Source organism: Corvus brachyrhynchos, unplaced genomic scaffold (genome assembly GCF_000691975.1).
Source record: "Corvus brachyrhynchos isolate BGI_N302 unplaced genomic scaffold, ASM69197v1 scaffold255, whole genome shotgun sequence".
In the NCBI taxonomy this organism is placed as follows: domain Eukaryota; kingdom Metazoa; phylum Chordata; class Aves; order Passeriformes; family Corvidae; genus Corvus; species Corvus brachyrhynchos.
Genome location: NW_008238358.1, coordinates 8,315,968 through 8,334,924, shown reverse-complemented (window position 1 = coordinate 8,334,924; position 18,957 = coordinate 8,315,968). Strand labels below are relative to the sequence as shown.

General features: G+C 34.6%; 1 protein-coding gene and 1 long non-coding RNA gene across 9 annotated transcripts in view; one reads left to right on the top strand and one right to left on the bottom strand.

The window, feature by feature from the left end:
- LOC108447031 overlaps positions 1-18,957 on the top strand; it is a 96,933-nt gene that overhangs the window by 36,978 nt on the left and 40,998 nt on the right. The gene's annotated exons all lie outside the window — the stretch shown is intronic.
- LOC103616591 (sodium channel protein type 2 subunit alpha) overlaps positions 1-18,957 on the bottom strand; it is a 69,484-nt gene that overhangs the window by 9,580 nt on the left and 40,947 nt on the right. For 5 of the 6 annotated variants that reach the window (XM_017735645.1, XM_008634791.2, XM_017735646.1 and 2 more), the window contains 7 exons: positions 18,829-18,957; positions 16,539-16,991; positions 8,843-8,960; positions 6,826-6,980; positions 5,468-5,641; positions 2,280-2,402; positions 1,740-2,021 (listed from right to left, as the gene is read on the bottom strand). The exon at positions 18,829-18,957 is cut by the window's right edge and continues 225 nt beyond it. In XM_017735645.1, the coding sequence (XP_017591134.1) occupies positions 1,740-2,021; positions 2,280-2,402; positions 5,468-5,641; positions 6,826-6,980; positions 8,843-8,960; positions 16,539-16,991; positions 18,829-18,957 (1,434 nt within the window). The remainder of the gene's footprint in view (positions 1-1,739; positions 2,022-2,279; positions 2,403-5,467; positions 5,642-6,825; positions 6,981-8,842; positions 8,961-16,538; positions 16,992-18,828) is intronic. The other variant, XM_017735647.1, reaches the window with a different exon arrangement.

The window sequence follows — 18,957 nt, the reverse complement described above, 5'->3', positions numbered from 1 at the left end:
CTACAGGCCCTGGGAAAAATTTTCCCTCAGTCTTTCTTATAAGCCCCCTTTAAACATTGAAAGGACACCATAAGGTCTCCCTGGAGCCTTCTCTTCTCCAGGCTGAACAACCCCACCTCTCTCAGCTTTTCTTCAAAGGAGAGGTGTTCCAGTCCTCTGATCTTTTTCTTGGCTGTCTTCTAGAACTCTAAGAAGTTCATACCTCCTTATTCTGGTGAGATCTCATGAGAACGGAGTGTATAGGGAGAATCACCTCTCTCTATCTGTTGGCCACACTTCCTTTTGGCTAGCCCAGGATATGACTGACTTGGCAATCAAATCCTTTGCAATCATACGCAAGCACACATTGCCAGCTCACGTCAAAGTTTTTTCCCCAAGAGCACCTCTGTGGGGCTGACCTCAATCCATTCATTTTCCAGTCTGCACTGATACTGGGGATTGCCCTGAACCAGGTGCAAGACCTTGCATGTGGCCTTGTTGATCTCCTTTAGGTTCATGGGGTTCAACCTTCAGGCAGCTGAGGTCGCTCAGGATGGCATTCCCTCTAAGCCTATCAAAAAACTCAGCTTGGTGTCATCTGCAAACTGCTGAGGGTGTACTGAATTCCATTATCAATGTCATTGATGGAGCTATTACATAGTACTGGTCCTAGAACAAATCCTTGAAAGACACCACGTGGTACTGGTTTCCTCTTGGACGCTAAGCTGCTGAATGTAAGTCTTTTGACACAGCCATCCAACCAATTCCTTACCCCTCTAGCGGGCCTCCATCAAACTTTCTCTGGTGAGCTACAATATTGAGGGCAAGAAAGGTGTGAAATGTTTACTGCAATCATTACATAGGCAAACTGTACATGCAAGATATGATTCAACTGCTAAAAGCAGTGCCCCTCTCTAAGCTGGTAATTTATGCAATTGCCTAGTGCTGTTTAGCAATAGCTACTGTTACGCCCCGAAGCAATCAGATGGTAGCCCACTAGCACAATAATAATTACTAAACGCTACCAGTTCGAAATTTTTAAAGACATAATAATTACCAATTGCTTATGAGTACAAATAATTTCCCAGAAGCAGTTTGTCAAATGAACTTGATTATGAATATACGTTTGACAATTTACAGATACTGCCTCTAAAAAAGGCTCATGCCCAGAAATCTAGCACTAGTAAATTCTGCAACTGTTAATCTTTAAGAGGTTAAAAGCAAGCTAAAAACTTCCTCAAAAAAACTCACTTGGAAATAACAGACAGTAACTGGAGTGGGACTACTACTAATAAAATAGGCAAAGAAGAGAGAGGAAAAAGTAATTTAATTCATCTAAATCAATAGTTCACTCTCCTCTTGTTTGAAGATCAGATAAGTCCTAGAACATATCTATGACAACCATGGTAAAAATATTAGTATGCCTTAACAGATAAAGCAAATAAAAGAAAATGAAACCTAGCTGCAGTGTTTAACCACATATTTTAACTACATACTGTATTTCTGTAGAACTTGAAAAGTTACTAGCAGTTGGGTGCCAAGCAACTTTATATCCATCAAGTAAATATTAGATAGTCCTCCTCTTCCAAAATGGCCAAAGAATGTATCACATTTTTACCATAAGCAACATTAATTTGCTGCATAGAACAAAATTATAAAGTCAAATCCATATCCATTTATTTATTTTAAAGTAACATTGAAAATTATGGAATTAAATGATACTGCGACGAAAATTAAAGCTGGAACATTTATGCACTTACCACTTGAAGCAGAGAAAGATAACCGACTGCAACATTATCAAAGTTTACTTTCACATTTTTCCACCGAACGCCTCCAGAAGTCCTGTTCATATTTTCACACATACTTTTATTACTGACTTCCTGTGGTGTGAACCTCTCATTATTTGTGGTGTTAACACAGTAATAGAACTTGCCAGCAAACAAATTCACTCCCATAATGCTGAAAATTAGCCAGAATGTAAGACAAACCAGAAGTACGTTCATAATGGATGGGATCGCTCCAGTAAGAGCATTCACAACCACCTAGTCAATAAACACAGAAAAAAAATTAAAAAACAACACAAGGATTTGGTTTTTTAGACCTAGAAAATGATTTAATGTAAAACATTACATTACGCTGAAGTAATGCAAATAGAAAAGGAGTAATGCATATGATAGAATCAAACATGCTACTGTTGGCCTTGCAAACAGACATGCAATTAATGTTCTTCCATGATTTTATAATTTGGCATATTTTTAAGGATTTGTTTTACAAATTATTTCTTTTTTTTTTTTCCTTACCCTCATGCCTTCAAAACGTGACAAAGCTCTTAGAGGTCTCAAAGCTCTCAATGTTCGGAGGGATTTAATTGCACCAAGTTCTGAGAAACCAAGGGCATTAGCTACTAAGCTAACCAACGAGACCTAGAGGAAACAAAACAAAAAAAAAGAAATTTTCTTTTTCAAGTAGCTTCAAAATAGAAATGCCTTGAGAGGTAAAATTTTTATCTGGATATTGGGAAAAAATTTCACAAGGTCCCTAATCTTTCAGTGAAAAAATTAAAATAAAAAAAAAGAAGAAAAAGAAAAGGAAAAGGAATCAGTCTAATATTGCATGTAAATTTCAGAACAATTTAAACAAAAACATACCTTAATCTATAATATTAATTGTGGATATGTGTGTATGTGCATTTTTATTTAAAAAATAAATAAATAATTTCCTCTTCTTCCATATTTGATTCTGGTTTGGACAACTTGTGATACCAAATATAAACTGACTTCTACATATAAAATTGCTAAATATAACATTAGAAAATTAGAAAATTCAAAGGTGTATTGCAAAAAAGGAAGGGGATATCTTACAAAACACCCTGTAATGATGCACGTGAGACAGAATCCCAATTTCAGCTTCATTTCAACTTTCTGTTCTTGTAACTACCAAATAGGGTAATTGCAGAAAAGCACATTGTTATCATAAGCTGGAAACATCTTACTTTGGATTTATAAAATTGTTTGTATTTTGTACTATTAATGTGCCTTGATATTTCCTCTTTCAACATTATTACTTTTGTGGAAGAAAGGGTTTAATCCACAAGATTTTTTGAAACTTTCAGTACAGCTGGATTAACAGCTCAAAAGCTGATTTTCCTGCTGTTTTCTGGTGAAAGTCAACGACTTGTGTCCTCACTGAGTCTCCCACTCCAGATGGCTCTCTCCTGTTGTGTTTACACATGAGGAAGTCTTCTGCAGATTTCTTTACTCTAAGGGTAGCTCAAGCAAGCTGCCAAATACTATACAATCCCATCTTTGTTCTTTTCTGTGATACCATTTGTACTTGCACATGGAAAGCTGAACAAAACGAGCATTTTTATTTGTTTCAGGGTAATTATCCGTTTCTAAAATCATTGCAAACATCACAAAGGGTAAGAATTTGTTTGTCTACTATAAATTCTTTCCCAAGCAGGGAAGAAGTGAAGAGCTTAGGCTGATAGATACAGAAGAGTTTGCCTAAAAAGATTCTGTAAAATGTTGCCAGACTATGATAATTTGAGTGGTACTGGTATGGCAAATTGTTCAATGTTTAGCTGGATAAAGACATAGGATAGAAAGATAAAACAAAGATTGATCCAAGCAGTTGAGGGCAGCAACTGTATGCTAAACCAGAACGTAAAATGGCAACAGGAAGAGAAATAATTAAAATTCCTTGTTAGTAGGCGAAAACAGTAACAAGTAAGTCTGGCAATAATGTCAGAAAAAGCTAAGCAGACCACCACGACCTTAGGGGTGAGGAGGAGTGGGTTTACAATACATGAGGTCAAACACTGGCAATGGATTGCTAAGTAAGGAATTCCCCATTCAAAACAGAGTATCAGCCTGAGCAGTCTAATCTAATCTTGAGGTTAGAGCCAATTGAAAACCTCCGAAGGTGCCCTCCAACATAAATTGTTATATAATCTGCTACTACAGGGTCACTAAATGCAGACACTCTAAACAAAAGTTTAAGATGGCTACATGAAAGCACTGAAATCACCAAAAAAATGAAGAGCCCATACCTGTCCATATGGATAAATGGTATGCCTAATAAGAGTAATTGATCTTAAAACTCAATTCAAGATCAACCTTTCCCAATACAGGCTTGTACAGAGACACTCATTCTGAATACTCCTAAAATAGTAATGCATTTATTTACTCTCTTTTTTTTTTTTTTTTTTTTTTTTTTTTTTTTTTTATAGCAATGACCACTGTAATGGGAAAAAATTTCCAAATTTAGGTATCACAAGGTTCTGGAAACATACTGTCTGGGATTCAAAACATGAAAAGATTCTAAAACATGGCATCAACAATTTGATGCAAAGGTGACAGAATCTATCTAGATGATTACTGCTGATTTCCCATTAGTTATAAAATTGTCAAAATTTTTCATTTAACTCTTAAGTTACAATAAAGAAAAATCAGAATGCTGTAGCATTCATAAAGGAAGCAAATATATTCAGCCTTACTCAAACACAGTCTTAACTTTTTTCCTTTCATGTGCTGAGGGTATCTTGTTTTGGAAAATTTAATCTTAGGGGAGGACCCTTATACTTGCAAAGTTTATTACAGTACATCTGTTCTGGGAATATGTTAATTTTATACTTGGTGTAAGTATAAACCGGGAGTTCACAACAGAAGAAATGGAGTGGCCATGAAAGTAAAAAGCAGGAAACTCCATATCCCAGAAAAAACATATCACATGTTATCTCACATCACTGAATCCATCTGCTCAGAATGGGGATTCACTAAAAAGAGAGGCACAGTTAAATGGGGAGGACAAATAACAAACACCACTTGTGCCTTTCCCTCCAAAAAATCTGCTTTGAAAAGAGCATTAGGTAAATTTCAATTCTACTGGTAGGGGACAAAACTTCTGTCCTAGATCCCAGATACCATCCAATTAATAGAGTTTGTTTTGTCCATTTGTTGAATTTCTACTCCAACACCTTCGCAAAAAGAAAGAACTCCTTCAAACAAACGTATCATGAGATGTCACTAATTTAGTTTCTTTGGAGTGCAATTTCAGCCCTAGTTTTTAATGTTTTTGCTGAAAAACAATTCTCCCCTGCAGTTCTTTGTCAGTGCCTCATTAAGCCCAGGATCAACCGCCCTACCCCATGTGCTCACTTAAACTTCCCTCTCCTTTCTTGTGTCTCCTTCCTTCTTGTTCTCTGTCACCATATCCAGCAAATTGAAGTTAAATCAGTAAATAGTGCTCCCTCACCAGCTGGGACCCCACACAGTAAAACACAGAGCACATGGTGTCAATGACAGCACAAAGCAGATTTAGTTACACACTGGATAATTGCTGTAGGATCTTATTCACCAGTATGTAATTTTCTGTTCCTTTAAGCCAGATTTCTATTATTCACTGCATATATCTCTACCAGATTGAAGTTACATAAAATGACTGGCCTAAAACCAGAAACTGACTACTTAGAAAGCATAGTACCTACATCAACAATCAGGAAGTCCAGCCAGCACCAAGCATTAGTGAAGTAAGTCTGAAAACCGTAGGCCACCCATTTTAGCACCATTTCCAGAATAAAGACATAAGTAAAGATTTTATCAGCATAGTCCAGCAGAATTTTTATAGTCTTGTGCTGTTCAATATGTATATCTTCAAAAGCCTGTGAAGAATGGGTTACATACAAGTCAGATATTGAAAAGTCTTTGCAAATTACAAATTAAGCCAGAACTACATGAAAACAGCAAAGTAAAATCACTTTCAACTTTAAATGTTTTACCTTGAAAAACAAAAATAGCAGAAATTACAATTACATTCTGTTTGCCTTTTAGATTTTATCATTATCCGAAAACAGAATTACAATATAACATCTGAGGTTGCCAAAAAGGTTTTTAGAAATTTCAGTAATAGTCAACACAGAATTAAAATTTTTCACCCTGAAAAGCCCAGCCAGGTTCAGTCATAAGGCAGTCTCATTATTACATTAACTTCAACTAACAAAAGAGACCAAATACTATGTTGATGCTCTTTAGTTAATTTCAGTCTTAGGTGCTGATAGCAAGGTTTTAGCAGTGGGAGGCTGTAGGTGTGGACACTGTGAGAAGAGACCAGGGGGCTGCTTTGTGCCAGCTCCACCATCAATCCAACACAGGAAACAGCTGAGCACAATAATCAAGCTGGTTGTGCCTCCGGGAAAACATATTTAGGAAAGGGCAAAACACTGCATGGCAGTATGAGGACTGAAGGAAAAAAGTGAGAAAAAGTACCCTCCAAACACCAAGGTCAGAGAAGAAGGAAGCAAAATAGGTGGTGCTTTAGGTGCTGGAGCAGAGACCAAGACAATATATAGAAAATCCTTTGTCAATGAGCAACCAAAATGATCCCAAGCTGTGTGAAGCACTAAATGTCACTAAGAATAGTATAAAGAAATTCAAGAATTCCTATGTAACAGTCCAGAAATAATGAAACTAAAACTGTAGCAAAAAATTAACTAAGAACATGATGAATTCAGTGTCTGTTTTTGGGGACAATTTTCATTTGAAGTAGAATAATTGTTTTATGCATACATTTCTTTTTTCATTATTTTTATAATTTCTTAAACAAGATTTTTAGTGCAATCCTTTTCGTAAATACACACATCACCTTGTAATCATCAAAAGTTCACCTGCAAAACTTTAATGTAATGTAAATTAAATGTAATACCCAAAATATTCTGAGAATTTAGTTCCAAGTTCTCTTTTAAGAAAACTTTGTATTTTTTTCTTAATGAACACGTATGTGTTACAATACTAATTTTGATAAAACATTTTTATAGGTATTGTTTCTATGGGTGCAAGCTCTACTTACCAGAGCACCACTGCTGAGAAGAATCATGAAGACAATAAATGATTCAAACCAGTTGTGCTCTACTATCTTGTAACAGGTTTTTCGAAGGTTCCACCAGATTCTTCCTTTTGTGCTCTCCCTACTGCCTTTACAGCATTTAAACTTCTGTACACAACCTAATAGCACAAAAATAAGAAACTGTTATATGGTAGCATTTTCACTATCCTGAGAAATCAAATCATTCTTAGCTAACTCCTATTTCACAAAGTTCAAGCTACTTATCTTTTCAATTTTATACTCTGGATGTAGGAAAATTTAAGAGTACATAATTTTTTCTCTACTCTGATGCTAAATCAAGCTTACAGTAAAGGACAGTCATCTAATAGAGCTAATTTTCATTTACAAACATTTAAAAATATATATTATTCAGTTTCTATACAGATAATTAAAGAACATGCAAATTGTCAGGGAGTAGAAACAAGGAGCATACATAGCACCTTTCACATGAACTTGTTCAAGAATACAGAAGCTTCTTCTTTTAAAAGAACTTTTGCCTTTTAGATAAGGTTCAAACAAATCAGCTATAAATACTATTTTTATTTATTATACTGAGGAACAACCAATGCTCCAAGGGCTGACTAAGGATACCTCTTTACAGAAATAAATGTTTTAACAGGAGATTATGAGATCTTTACCAATAGTATGCAGATTTGTGGCAACTGTCCACAGAATTTTGCCTCATATTGGAGAGGTCCCTACTTTATCATGGGGCCTCAAGGCATTGTTTTCAAAGAACCTCAGTATCTGCCTAGCCAAGAGTAGCGTCCTTAATTCATTAAAAATTATTGATCACATAGAAACATAACCAAGTTGACATGACTTTAATGGGTCCCAAAGGCATTATGGTTTTCCTGTGAGCGTCATTAAGTTCATATGTTACAAATAACTTACGCTATATTTCATCATCTCAGATAAAACAGCTACCACTGTGAAGAACATGAACTACTCAACTACTCAAAATGCTTACATTATGAAAAAATTAATCTTATGTCCAAGAACTAATAGACATCACATAACACAAGGATAAGGAAAAATTGTAATATAATGTCAAATTATTTGAGAAATGTATGTTTGTTTGTTTGATTTTTTAAATTAAGAACTTGATATAGTCAATACAGTTCCACAGTGCAAAATGATTTTGGTTTTTTAAAGATCAGTAAAATAATACTTCAAAGGACAAAGGTTCTAACCTAAATCCAAGGTGTTTTCAAAACAGCAAACCAAAAAGCATGGACAGGATAGGAGAGTTAATCCTGGAACATATTTTGAGTGATTTTACTCATGATTTTAAAGGAAATCAAAATCTGTAATACCAAAAAACCTAGAAATTCTTTCCTACATAGTAAATTTCAGTAGTCCCCTAGAAGATATAGCTATACAGAACTAAAATCAAAACTTTTAAGGACATGCAAGTTTGCTGTTAAGACTTCTTTACATAAATAGATACATAGGCTCTCATTCACCTGTTTCAATCCACAGTATGCTTATACACCCTCTTCCCCAATTAATGGGGCAATGTCAACAAAATAAGTTTATTTTTGAGTCAAACTTTCCAAGATCTGAATCAACCACTGGATTGCTTTCTAGCACTAGGAAGTGACCATGATTAATCACATGATTCCATTTTAAATTTCTCAGTGGAGTGAGCCTGGTCTAGGGTTTAATCTTGCAGATTTCACTACCGACAAAGTAATTTAAATCAACAGAATTACTGACTGCTGAGAATAAGTTTATAGAATTGTGCCTAGTGGTTATTTTAAAATATTATAAATTATCACAAACACACATACTGAACTTTGCACTAACAAGTAGTACTTCATAGACATCAGTATTGCTATCTACAACAGGTAAAATTAATCATACCCTAAGACTTGACGAAATAGGATCCAGGACCGCTGTAGCAAAAGCTTCCTTGAACTGCCAATGTTTGTTGCAAACAAGCAAAACGTAATTGCTAGCCCCAAATTTTATTTCATACCTTCTGTAAAGCATGCCTGTAGTTCTGATCCTTTTTCTGGTTCAGATTCACTTTTTTCTTCTCCAAAGACAGCTAAATTAACTGTACTTCCTTCTGATGAGCTGGAAAAATCTAACTTCTGAAAGTAAAATTCAATAATATTTTTACTTTATTAATATTACATTTTTAGAAGTATAATAAACTAAGCATGCAACATCATGTGCCAGTAATAAGAAGAATAATATTTTTCACCAGAAATACAGAAAAACACCCACATGTAGCAGTCAATGCTGTTGAAATGTGCATAAATCATCCACTTTCTATCTAGAGATTGCAAGGCATATAATGGAATCTTTCATGGAATTTCAGAATTTCTAGTCTAAATATGTTATTCTTCAAAGTTAACTGTTACTTAGTTGATTTGCTGATACATATTCTATTTACTTTGCTTTCTACTATTACTTTCTTATACATTTCAACTGGCATTAATTTGCATTCTCTTTTGCCAATGCACATATGTAGTACATTGTGCATTCTGAAACTACCCATTACTCTGGTACACATACCTGTACAGTCAACACCCAGAAAAAATTTTTGTTGGGTTTTTTTTAAGAATTGACATGACATAAGTCACATTATTAAAAAGACCCCCAAACATAAAACCAAACATATACATACACAAAACCCCCCAACCATTACAAGAATAAGCCTTAATTTATTGTTTTGTAATCTGCCTGTGTATTGCGGAGATCTGGAGATTTTAAGGGAAGATGTGGTGTCCTGTACACTTAATTTAAGTATGAGTACCAAACTAAATTAGAGTAGTTCTGGTCACAGCATTCTCTGACATTTTACAATGTTATTATCAAGAAGTATATAACATCAGTAATGAAGTCACACAAGTAAATGTCTGTAGGGAATGATGTAAGCACGCTTCATAAAACAACCTTTGTTTTGTCAAATCAACACCACTTTTGCTAATTTAGTTGGATTTTTATGATTAAGAGATATTTGCAGGCAAGTTACTATCCGATCAAGTTGTTTTTACACCTCAATTGTGAAACGTGAAAGGACAAAATTATTTTTGAAATTAACAATTTTTTTTTGTGAAAGAAGACAGACAATATGATAATAATAAGTAACCCAGTATCCTGCACGAATTTTTATTAAAAATGGTTTTTCTATATTGCCTATTTTGCTATTACTTTACAAACTGATTACCTGGAATAGAACCCCCATATTACTCATGTTTACTGTAAACATGTCTTTTCTTTTTTAGTAACATAATTTCAAAATAGCAATATTCACAGAAAACAACTTCTCCTATCATTACTTCTACTGAACCCAGGGCTAGCACTCTATACCCTCCACAATTCTATTATGCTGCTTTCATCATTCCAGGACATAGCTTATATATTGCAAAATGTTGCAGTGGTGGTGAGCAAACTGAAATATTTAATTAAACAAGTCAAATTATCAGTTTTAAAAAATATAATTTTTAAGAGTAAAGAAGTTTTGTGTCATATTACTAATAAAAATTAAAATCAATGTGAAGTATCCTGGGTAATTTGAACTGTAAGCTTAGCACACCGGTTGAGCAGATGACATGAATTCAACTGAAAGTATAAAAGATGAACAACCACAAACACAAAAGGAACTGAAAAGAATCAATGTGTTTAGAACATGAAGTTATATATCTCATATAATTCATGGTATCAGAATCAGAGATCAGAGCTTTTTAAAACTTATTTTTAATTACAAATGCAATTTTCTTTACTCTAGAAATAAAACTAGAGATCCCATGACCTATTTTGATATAAACCAGGTATCCCGGTTTCCTCTTTCTTCTACAGATGGTGTAGACTATAATCCTACTGCTTGAAGATTTACAGATTAAATTAAACATTGGTTGTCTTTTTTATGTGAAGGGCCCACTTTTCACTAAGATGCAGGTATCAAACAACAACAACTAAAAAAGAGATCGTAAAAATCAATACACATAGAAGAGTTTTACAATTAAAAAATTAGAAAGCTAGTTTCTTTGCTATTTACAAAAGAAGTCTTTGCAGAAGTCTAACTGATCTGGGGAATCATTCCAGGAAGAGAACTTCTGGGAAAGACAGAAATGTTCATCCTTCACCTTCCAGGGCCCTTAGCTGCTGCTCAGTTTACTAAACAGTGGTAAGAAGGCCACAATATATGCAAACTAAGCACTGGATTGAATGGATCAACTGATGCACTCAAAAGTTATTAAGCAGTTTTGATGTTTGCAAATCTGCAGCTAAATAACTTTTGTTTGAGAAAATTCCCTCAATATAATATTTTTTTTCTTTTTCACTGTTGGCAGTAATACACTATTCAGATTTTGAATACATTAGTTTTTTTCAGTATAAAATTCTCCTGTGCTGTTATCAGGACAAAATTTGATGCTTATGACCTTTCTTTTTCCTGACGGATTCAAGGTATCATGGCACAAATACTTCCATGAGTATTGTGACTACTACAAATTGTCCCACAGAACCAACATATGATTGCTTGAAGCAATTAAAGTCAATCTTTACTGAGCATCACCATTAAAATAAAAAATGAAAAGTTTCAGATGATAACTTTAAAGAAAACTCTATAATAAGAGCTAATAACAGGTAGCCACAGATTGTTCACATGATGCTACCTACTGGGCACTGAAATAGGAACGGAAAATCTGGCACGTTCCCAACCTCTGAAGCAGAGAACAGACATACCAGTAATACAGCTCTTAAGAGAAGGAATAGAAGGGAAACATTATCTCGTGTAATTAAAAAGCCAAAAGCCAAAAGCCACAGGATGACTGTGCTACATATTCTTGTCTTTTCATTTACTAAGGATCTCTCTCTTTCTTTTTATCATTTAAGACCATCAAGTATTTTTCCATGGGAGAAGAGGTAAAGAACTACAGTGAAATGTGAAAGACAATTGCTGATAACAGCACTTTGAAGAGAATGTTCAGGAACTTCTTAGTAAAGAGGATCCAAAAGTATTACTGTGCAGACACACAACAGAAACCTTTAGAACACCTGCATTACCCCTCTTAATATTCCATCCATTGGCTATTTGCCGAGTTAATCAGATCTATTTTAAGCAGGAAGTATTTCTTTAATTAAAAAAACCCAATTTTTCCATTTAGCATCAACTATTAATTAAACAATAAAAAGGACACAAAGCACTCTTTTTTAATAATAATTTTGAATTATCACTGAGCATGGTACTCTTCAGCATAAACACAGCTAGTCACTTTAATTGGGATATTTTATTCACCTTTTTTTCTGAAAGAATAAAAGTAAGAATGTCTATAGATAAAGTTGCAAATTGTTTATCTTCCAAAGCAACCAAAAGATTCTCCATAGAAAAGACCTACCTCTCCTACTCTACATAACTTAGAAAAAATTGGCATGTGCATCTACTAAAAAAAAGCATTGCCTTATCAGGCAGGGAAGCATAAGTAAGACAAAGTGACATCCAAATGAAAAAAATTTGTGTATTCTTCAGTTAAATGATTGGAAGCTCCCAGTTTACTGGTTTGCATGCTGCTCTACACTTGTCCAGACTCATGAAAGCAGAAGCTTGAGGCAGGAGCAGTGTCACACAATACCCATCAAATAAGACCGATCCCCTCATACCTGGGACCTCTAGGATGAGATATTACCACATTCTACTCTTCCCTATTGAAGTGCCTTTTCTAAAATAGCTTCAAAAAATCCTTAGAAAGATATTTTTCCATTTCTTCTGAACAGTTTACCATCCCCTTGAACACAAAAGAGAGATCAAAATACTTCCAATATATAATACAAAAGAATACATGGAAGATAATGCAAGATTCCACAACAAAACCACACAAAGAAAATTTGTATTTGCAAAAGGATTACCTCAATGATCCCTAAATGGTAAAGAGCAGAACTGTCAAACTATTCAGAAGAGATCATCAGGAATAAGAAAGGCATAGCTTGGTACAATTAAGCTATATAAAAAACTATGTAAGTTTTACGGTTCTGGAGTTTCTGAATTTAGATATTTGAAAGTGTAGTAGTTCCTATTTTGTCTTTTTAACAATTGTCTTAATTTTATCCTTATCCTTAGTTTTCCTATTTTATATTTCTTTCTTGTTTGAAGATCCTTATTTATATAGTTTTAAACCATCCAGATTTATTTAGACAGCTGCATAGAATTTTTGATTAAAGTTATATTTTATGTCTGTCTTTATAAAAATAAAGTAACTGGATTAAGTTCACAAAGAAACAATTCTTTATGACGAAGAACAAAACTTACATAAACGATTCCCTATATTCCAACCTTGCAGACACATACAAACTTTGTGACTAGAAAATAACTAAATCATTACATCCATATTCAAAATAACTATGTAGATGTATAAAAAAAATACATTTGATTGTTCCTAGGAGTGTATCTTTCATCCTATATTTTAGCTTCTCTTATATGAGAAAACTGAAATGTGAATTATAAAAACGTAGTGAACAAACACAAAACAATCTATATCAGATATAAACATTTTAGCATACAGGTAACTATACATATAATATTACAGAGGCATTGGTCAGATGAACGTGATCAGAAAATGTTCATAATTACATGACAGCTAAAAACATGGTGCAACAGATGAACAGAAAACATCAAGTGAGGACAACCTTTCAATTTTCATAAAATCATAGGTTGTTAACCTCTTTGAATCTTGAAAAGTGTTGATGCTTAATCATTCAGTTAACAATAATAAAAACTTACAAAGCATGCAGGTTATGCCACAGAAATAGTACAGAAAATACCAAAGATGTAACAAGGAGAGAAGAACATGTTGGTGTTGCCCTCAATCATGCTGTGATGTGAGTCATGGGACTCAGCTTACAGAGCAGCTGTGTATGTTCCCACTACATTGCAACATATGGGGAAAAATGTATTGTAGCTGAATAGCATGCAGGCCAATCAATCTCAGAAGTGCCCATATATGTATGATTTCTTTAGGTAACCTGTATAAACATGCTGACACGTTGCTCTGCCTGGTTAAAAAGCACCAGATCTGCATTCTTGACTGATCCAGCTTGATTTTACTCCTGTGAGAAGAATGGTACGCAATGAAATTAAAACACGGTACCCTTTAGGTTGAGTACTGGAAACAGAAGTGTGGATTCCTACTTACTTAAAATATGTGTTTTCTAGATATGTCACACATTTGCAAAACCTAACATTTTTAGGTGTGGATTAGAGCTTTAAGCACATCCAAGTACATAATGGAAGAGGTAAGATTAGCAGAACATCTGAAGCTCACAGATGTATACTGGACTTGGGCCTGAACGTAAATAACACCCCACAAACAAAAAACCAAACCACAACCAAAAATCCCTCCACCCTCAAATACTCAAAAAAAAAAAAATTGAAAGGCCCAAACTAAGAAGACATACAGATACACCCACTCTTTAAGTATCCTTTAAATGGTATTACTAGACATGTAAAATAACAGAAATGTATTTCTCCTTGCATTTCATTTTCAAGGTTAATTCCTGGTCTTCACTAGATACTAAATAAGATACATCTAGGTCCTTTCTTTCAGAAAAAAGCTGCAGGCAAAAAAAGTAAATCAGACCATCTTAAACACGGAAACTTCTACATAAGCAGTTTTTCCCAGCATTGTTAACTATTTAACTGGATGACTTAAAAAAAAAAATTCAAACAGTTTAAGGTGCATTATGGATAGTAGCAGACATAGAAATGAAAAACAAATCCCCACGCTTAGCAATAAACCTATAACTTCCTCAGTTTGTCTTCTGGGATAAAACTGATCTCACTTCTTAGAAATGACTTCTCAAGGATTCTTTAAATGATGTAGCTATATAACAACTCCAGCATAAACTGCTCCCATTTAAAGGGGAAGTCTGAAAGAAAGACCTGAACTAATCTACAAGATGAAAGACAATTTCCCTACTGACTATGAACAAGTGTACATGAAATAGAAGGGTTTTGTTAGTTTATGTAACTCCTGTGGTTGCCAATTCTTAACCACTTTTCCAAACCTGAGTGTGTCAAAATTGATACCAGGTAACTTTATCTTATAAACAGCTAGTGTTTATGTATCACCTTGAATATCAGAGGTGAAAATGCATAGATTCTGTCACACAATTCTAAAATATAAAATAGTCAAGAACCAGGCATCTTCACCTGAAGGATAATTTCCAAGCAAGTGTTAGATTTAAAGCTGAATTTCCTGGATTAATCAAATATTCCTTCCACAAAACCAAGTTTCATTAAAACACTAAGAAATCCAGTAACCTTTAGTCGGATTAGTAATATGTAAAAGTTGTAGAAGCTATTCAGCAAACATTACAGCTTCATTACATAGTTCAGTTAATGTTTTAAACAGGTTAAGAACACTGTTTGCTTTGCTTTAAGGAAGCCTGTTAGTAAGGTAAGGTCTTCTCAACTGAGTGGTCAATGTAACATATGCAGCAACAGAATCTCCAAAAAGTAGATGGAACAAATCAAGCATCAGGAAACAAGCTACTGAAATAACAAAAATAAGTGTCATACTACTGAACACTGTACTCTGCAATAAAAGAAACACTTAACGAGTACCTTATTACACCTTTCTAAATCTAATTTCACTACGCTTTGCTGGAATGAACTTATTTTCTAAACTTTGGAAGTAATACTGGCAAATTAATTGCCAGTTCAAAACAAAGCAACTGAAAACCTAAAAAGCCCATAACCAACCAAAAATCTCTCTGACTCATCAACTGAATGCCCAAAAACCAACCACACACAAAAAATACCCCCAAAAACCAAAACAATCCAGACAAAGCAATCCAGACTGGAGTACAGTTTTCTGCACAAGTGATGATATTCTATTTATGTCCTCATGTCTTCGTGTGCCAGAGGTGGTGATACCAGACACAGTCTGCTCTCGAGTCACAGATCGCAATCTGAAGTTTTAGTCTTTCAAAATCCTGCCGAAATGATTTTGCTTTTCATCTCAGTCTGCAGCTGCTGAAAAATGACTACAATCCTAGAGCTGACGCAGTTTAAAATCAGGCAGTTGTTTTAGAAGTGACAGGTTCAAAACTCCCAAAACCAAGCAAGAAATTAATACTTTTTCATTCAGTAATTCTATTTTTTTCTTGAGTTTGTAGTTGATGCATTCACCTTATAATATGAACATTGCTCCCTTGGCTTTCCCCATCATTTTGACTTCAGAACATGAAAACTGTTGTTACTGTTCTCATTAGCCTGAGTCAGCACCTCTGTTAAGTTTATCCAGTAAACATAATGCCAATTTTCCTCAAAGAGTATTAATATTCTTTATTAATATCTTCTCTAATAATTTTAAACAGCAGTTTACTTACATTTGTCGTTCACAGAAACATTACAATTATAAAAAAACCCAGTCTTCTGACACTGTTTATTCTAGACACATATACTAGTTTTTCTATTCAGCTAACAATCTGGTAAAGTTTGCTTTTTAAATATCTTTATAAATGGGTTCACAAAAACTTACACAGTTCTACCAGGATTTCCTACTCTCTTGAACTCCACTTTCTCATTTCAGATTATTCAGTCTCAGTACAGTTCAAGAATCTTGAGTTACAATTGCTTTGCATTTCTAAGCAGGAAGAATTACACTGAAACAATATATTTGGTGTAACTCGTTCATCCAAAATATAAAATATTTAAATTTTACCTCCTTGCTTTCCTCCAAATCTGAGTCACTGCTAAATTCTTCTGTATTCAGATGTTCAAAATCAGACTCTCCAACAGCTATTGGTACTGTAACAGTAAGACTTGGGTTGTTTATGAATGATGTATAATCATTGCCACCTATAACAGTGGCCATTCCATTCGCATTTTTGCCATAATTCGTATTTATCCTTAGTTCAGTGATGGTACAGTTGGAAGTGCAATGGTTTCTCTCATCATTCAACTGATCTGTTGCTGTTCTTTGATTTACAGCAGCTTGTTTTCCCAAACAAGACTTTCGGACACATTCACCTGCTTTTTTCTTCACATAATCTATCCCTTTCTGAATTCTTGCAACAGCAATCTGCAAGTTGTTCATTTCATTATCATCCTCTGTAGCAGCAAGGTTGTCTGAACTAAATGAACTCAGCAGCAAGGCCAGAAAAAGATTCAATACCTAATTTAAAAAAAAAAAAAGGCAAAGACAACAGAGCAGAATTTTTTTCATTTTTCATTCACATGCTTCTTATGAACCCATTATGAACACAGGCTTTGTGTTTTCATTCACAGTATATGATTCTGAAAGTACACAGTAAATAAAATGCAAATGTAATTTGAGCACAATACCTTCCCTATACCTCAACACAGGGGATTTTGTACATTTGCATTGCTTATGTTTGTAGAAGGTCAGAAATTAATGATTCTTTGGTATTGTCTGAACAGATTCAACATACTTGCTTTTCTGGCAAATTGCAGCATTCTGCAAAAGAAGGCAGAACTGATCCGTGCAGAAAACACACTTTCTATGTGCTGGTCCAAACTCACACAAATATTTTGTTGTACGCGGCTTAAAAAACCAGGAATGCACCCTGTCTTTTAACCCCCAGGTCACCCTTTTCCCACAGCAAGACAAAACATAGAACATACATCAGTTATAAAAGCACAGAGTTTACCAGGAACTCAAAAACCAAAGCAACAGAGTACCAGTTCTTAAAATCTTCAAATCAGCTCTCCTTTCAGCTTGGAAGATAAAATGAAAAAATGCGTTGGGAACACGGAAAGACAAATGGATAAAACAGCCCTGAACACACAGCAGGGATGTCTACTCATGTAAGAAATTTTCCTAGAGCTATGGAATAAAATCAGAATACAGTAAATACTGTGGAAATATTCACATAGGTGGATGCTTCATTCCACAAAGTTCTGTCTTCTGGTTTAGAAGACTACTTATGGAGTATGTTTTGTCTAATCAAACAACTTCACAGTTGTCTTCATTATAAGACAATAGATTTATAGAAAATCCTGAAGCAAGTGGCTGTGCAACTAGAAGCAGTGCTGGCTTGGTTTAAAGATAATCACCTTACTCCTCTTAGAAATTTTATTCCTAAAGAATACTTCCAGGATGGCTAATTTAAAACCCCTTCTGCTACTGAGAGTTGTTTAAAGCAGAGATGCAGAATAATAGAGGGAATGAGAAAAGCAGAGCAATTAATGTCTTAAATACTGGCGAGTTAAAAAATATAAAACATATTTAAAAAGAGAAATTTATACTCATACAAACTAGTGGCAATCTGATGCTTTTCTCTGAAAAAGAAAGAGCAGATATAATACAGACCACTTTAGAAGTATCTGTAGAAAGCAATTATGAAATAGGAAGCAAAAAAAGTGAAGAAGGAAAAGGAAACTTGAAGTAATTGAATCTGGGTTTTTTCCTGCATAACTTCCTTCTCATTCAAGTTTCCTTACCCCACTTGTGTAAAATGCTGGCTGTGCAGCAAGCAGGTCTCAAAATGGCATACATTCCAGAGTCTTAAGAATGTAACGGCAGTCTTTTAGATAGGAAAGATCAGAAAAAATGTTAAAAAAAAGGCCCAATAACCTGCCTATGTGTGATTGGAAGTGATGACTGAATCAGTTAGGGAGAAAAGACCCTGCTACATCCTCTTCTGCAAATAGGAAACTTCCATCCTGGAAGTCCAACACTGGGGGTGCCTTTGCTCTTCTCTCCCTCTCTAGGTAACCAGGAGTAGTCCACAATACCCTGAATGCCCAGTCCTGCATGTTCTTATCCACATCCTCTGAATTGCACTCTGGACCCCTGAGGGGGGTCATCCTCCGAGCTGAGGATTCTATATAGGATCAGAAATCTAACAAACAGAACCTATACTTGTAACAAATCCAAAATAATTAAAATCATATTTAAAAATCACATTCAATAATACTTTTATAATGAATTACTGGTTGTCTTACCTTTCATATTCTAAATTAATTGTAAAATTATTTTGGCTACATACCACTAGATTTCCAATCACCATGACCATCATGAAGACTGTAAGGCACATGGCTTGGCCAGCAACCTCCATGCAGTCCCACATTGTTTCTATCCATTCTCCACACAGCACTCGGAATACCATCAGGAAAGA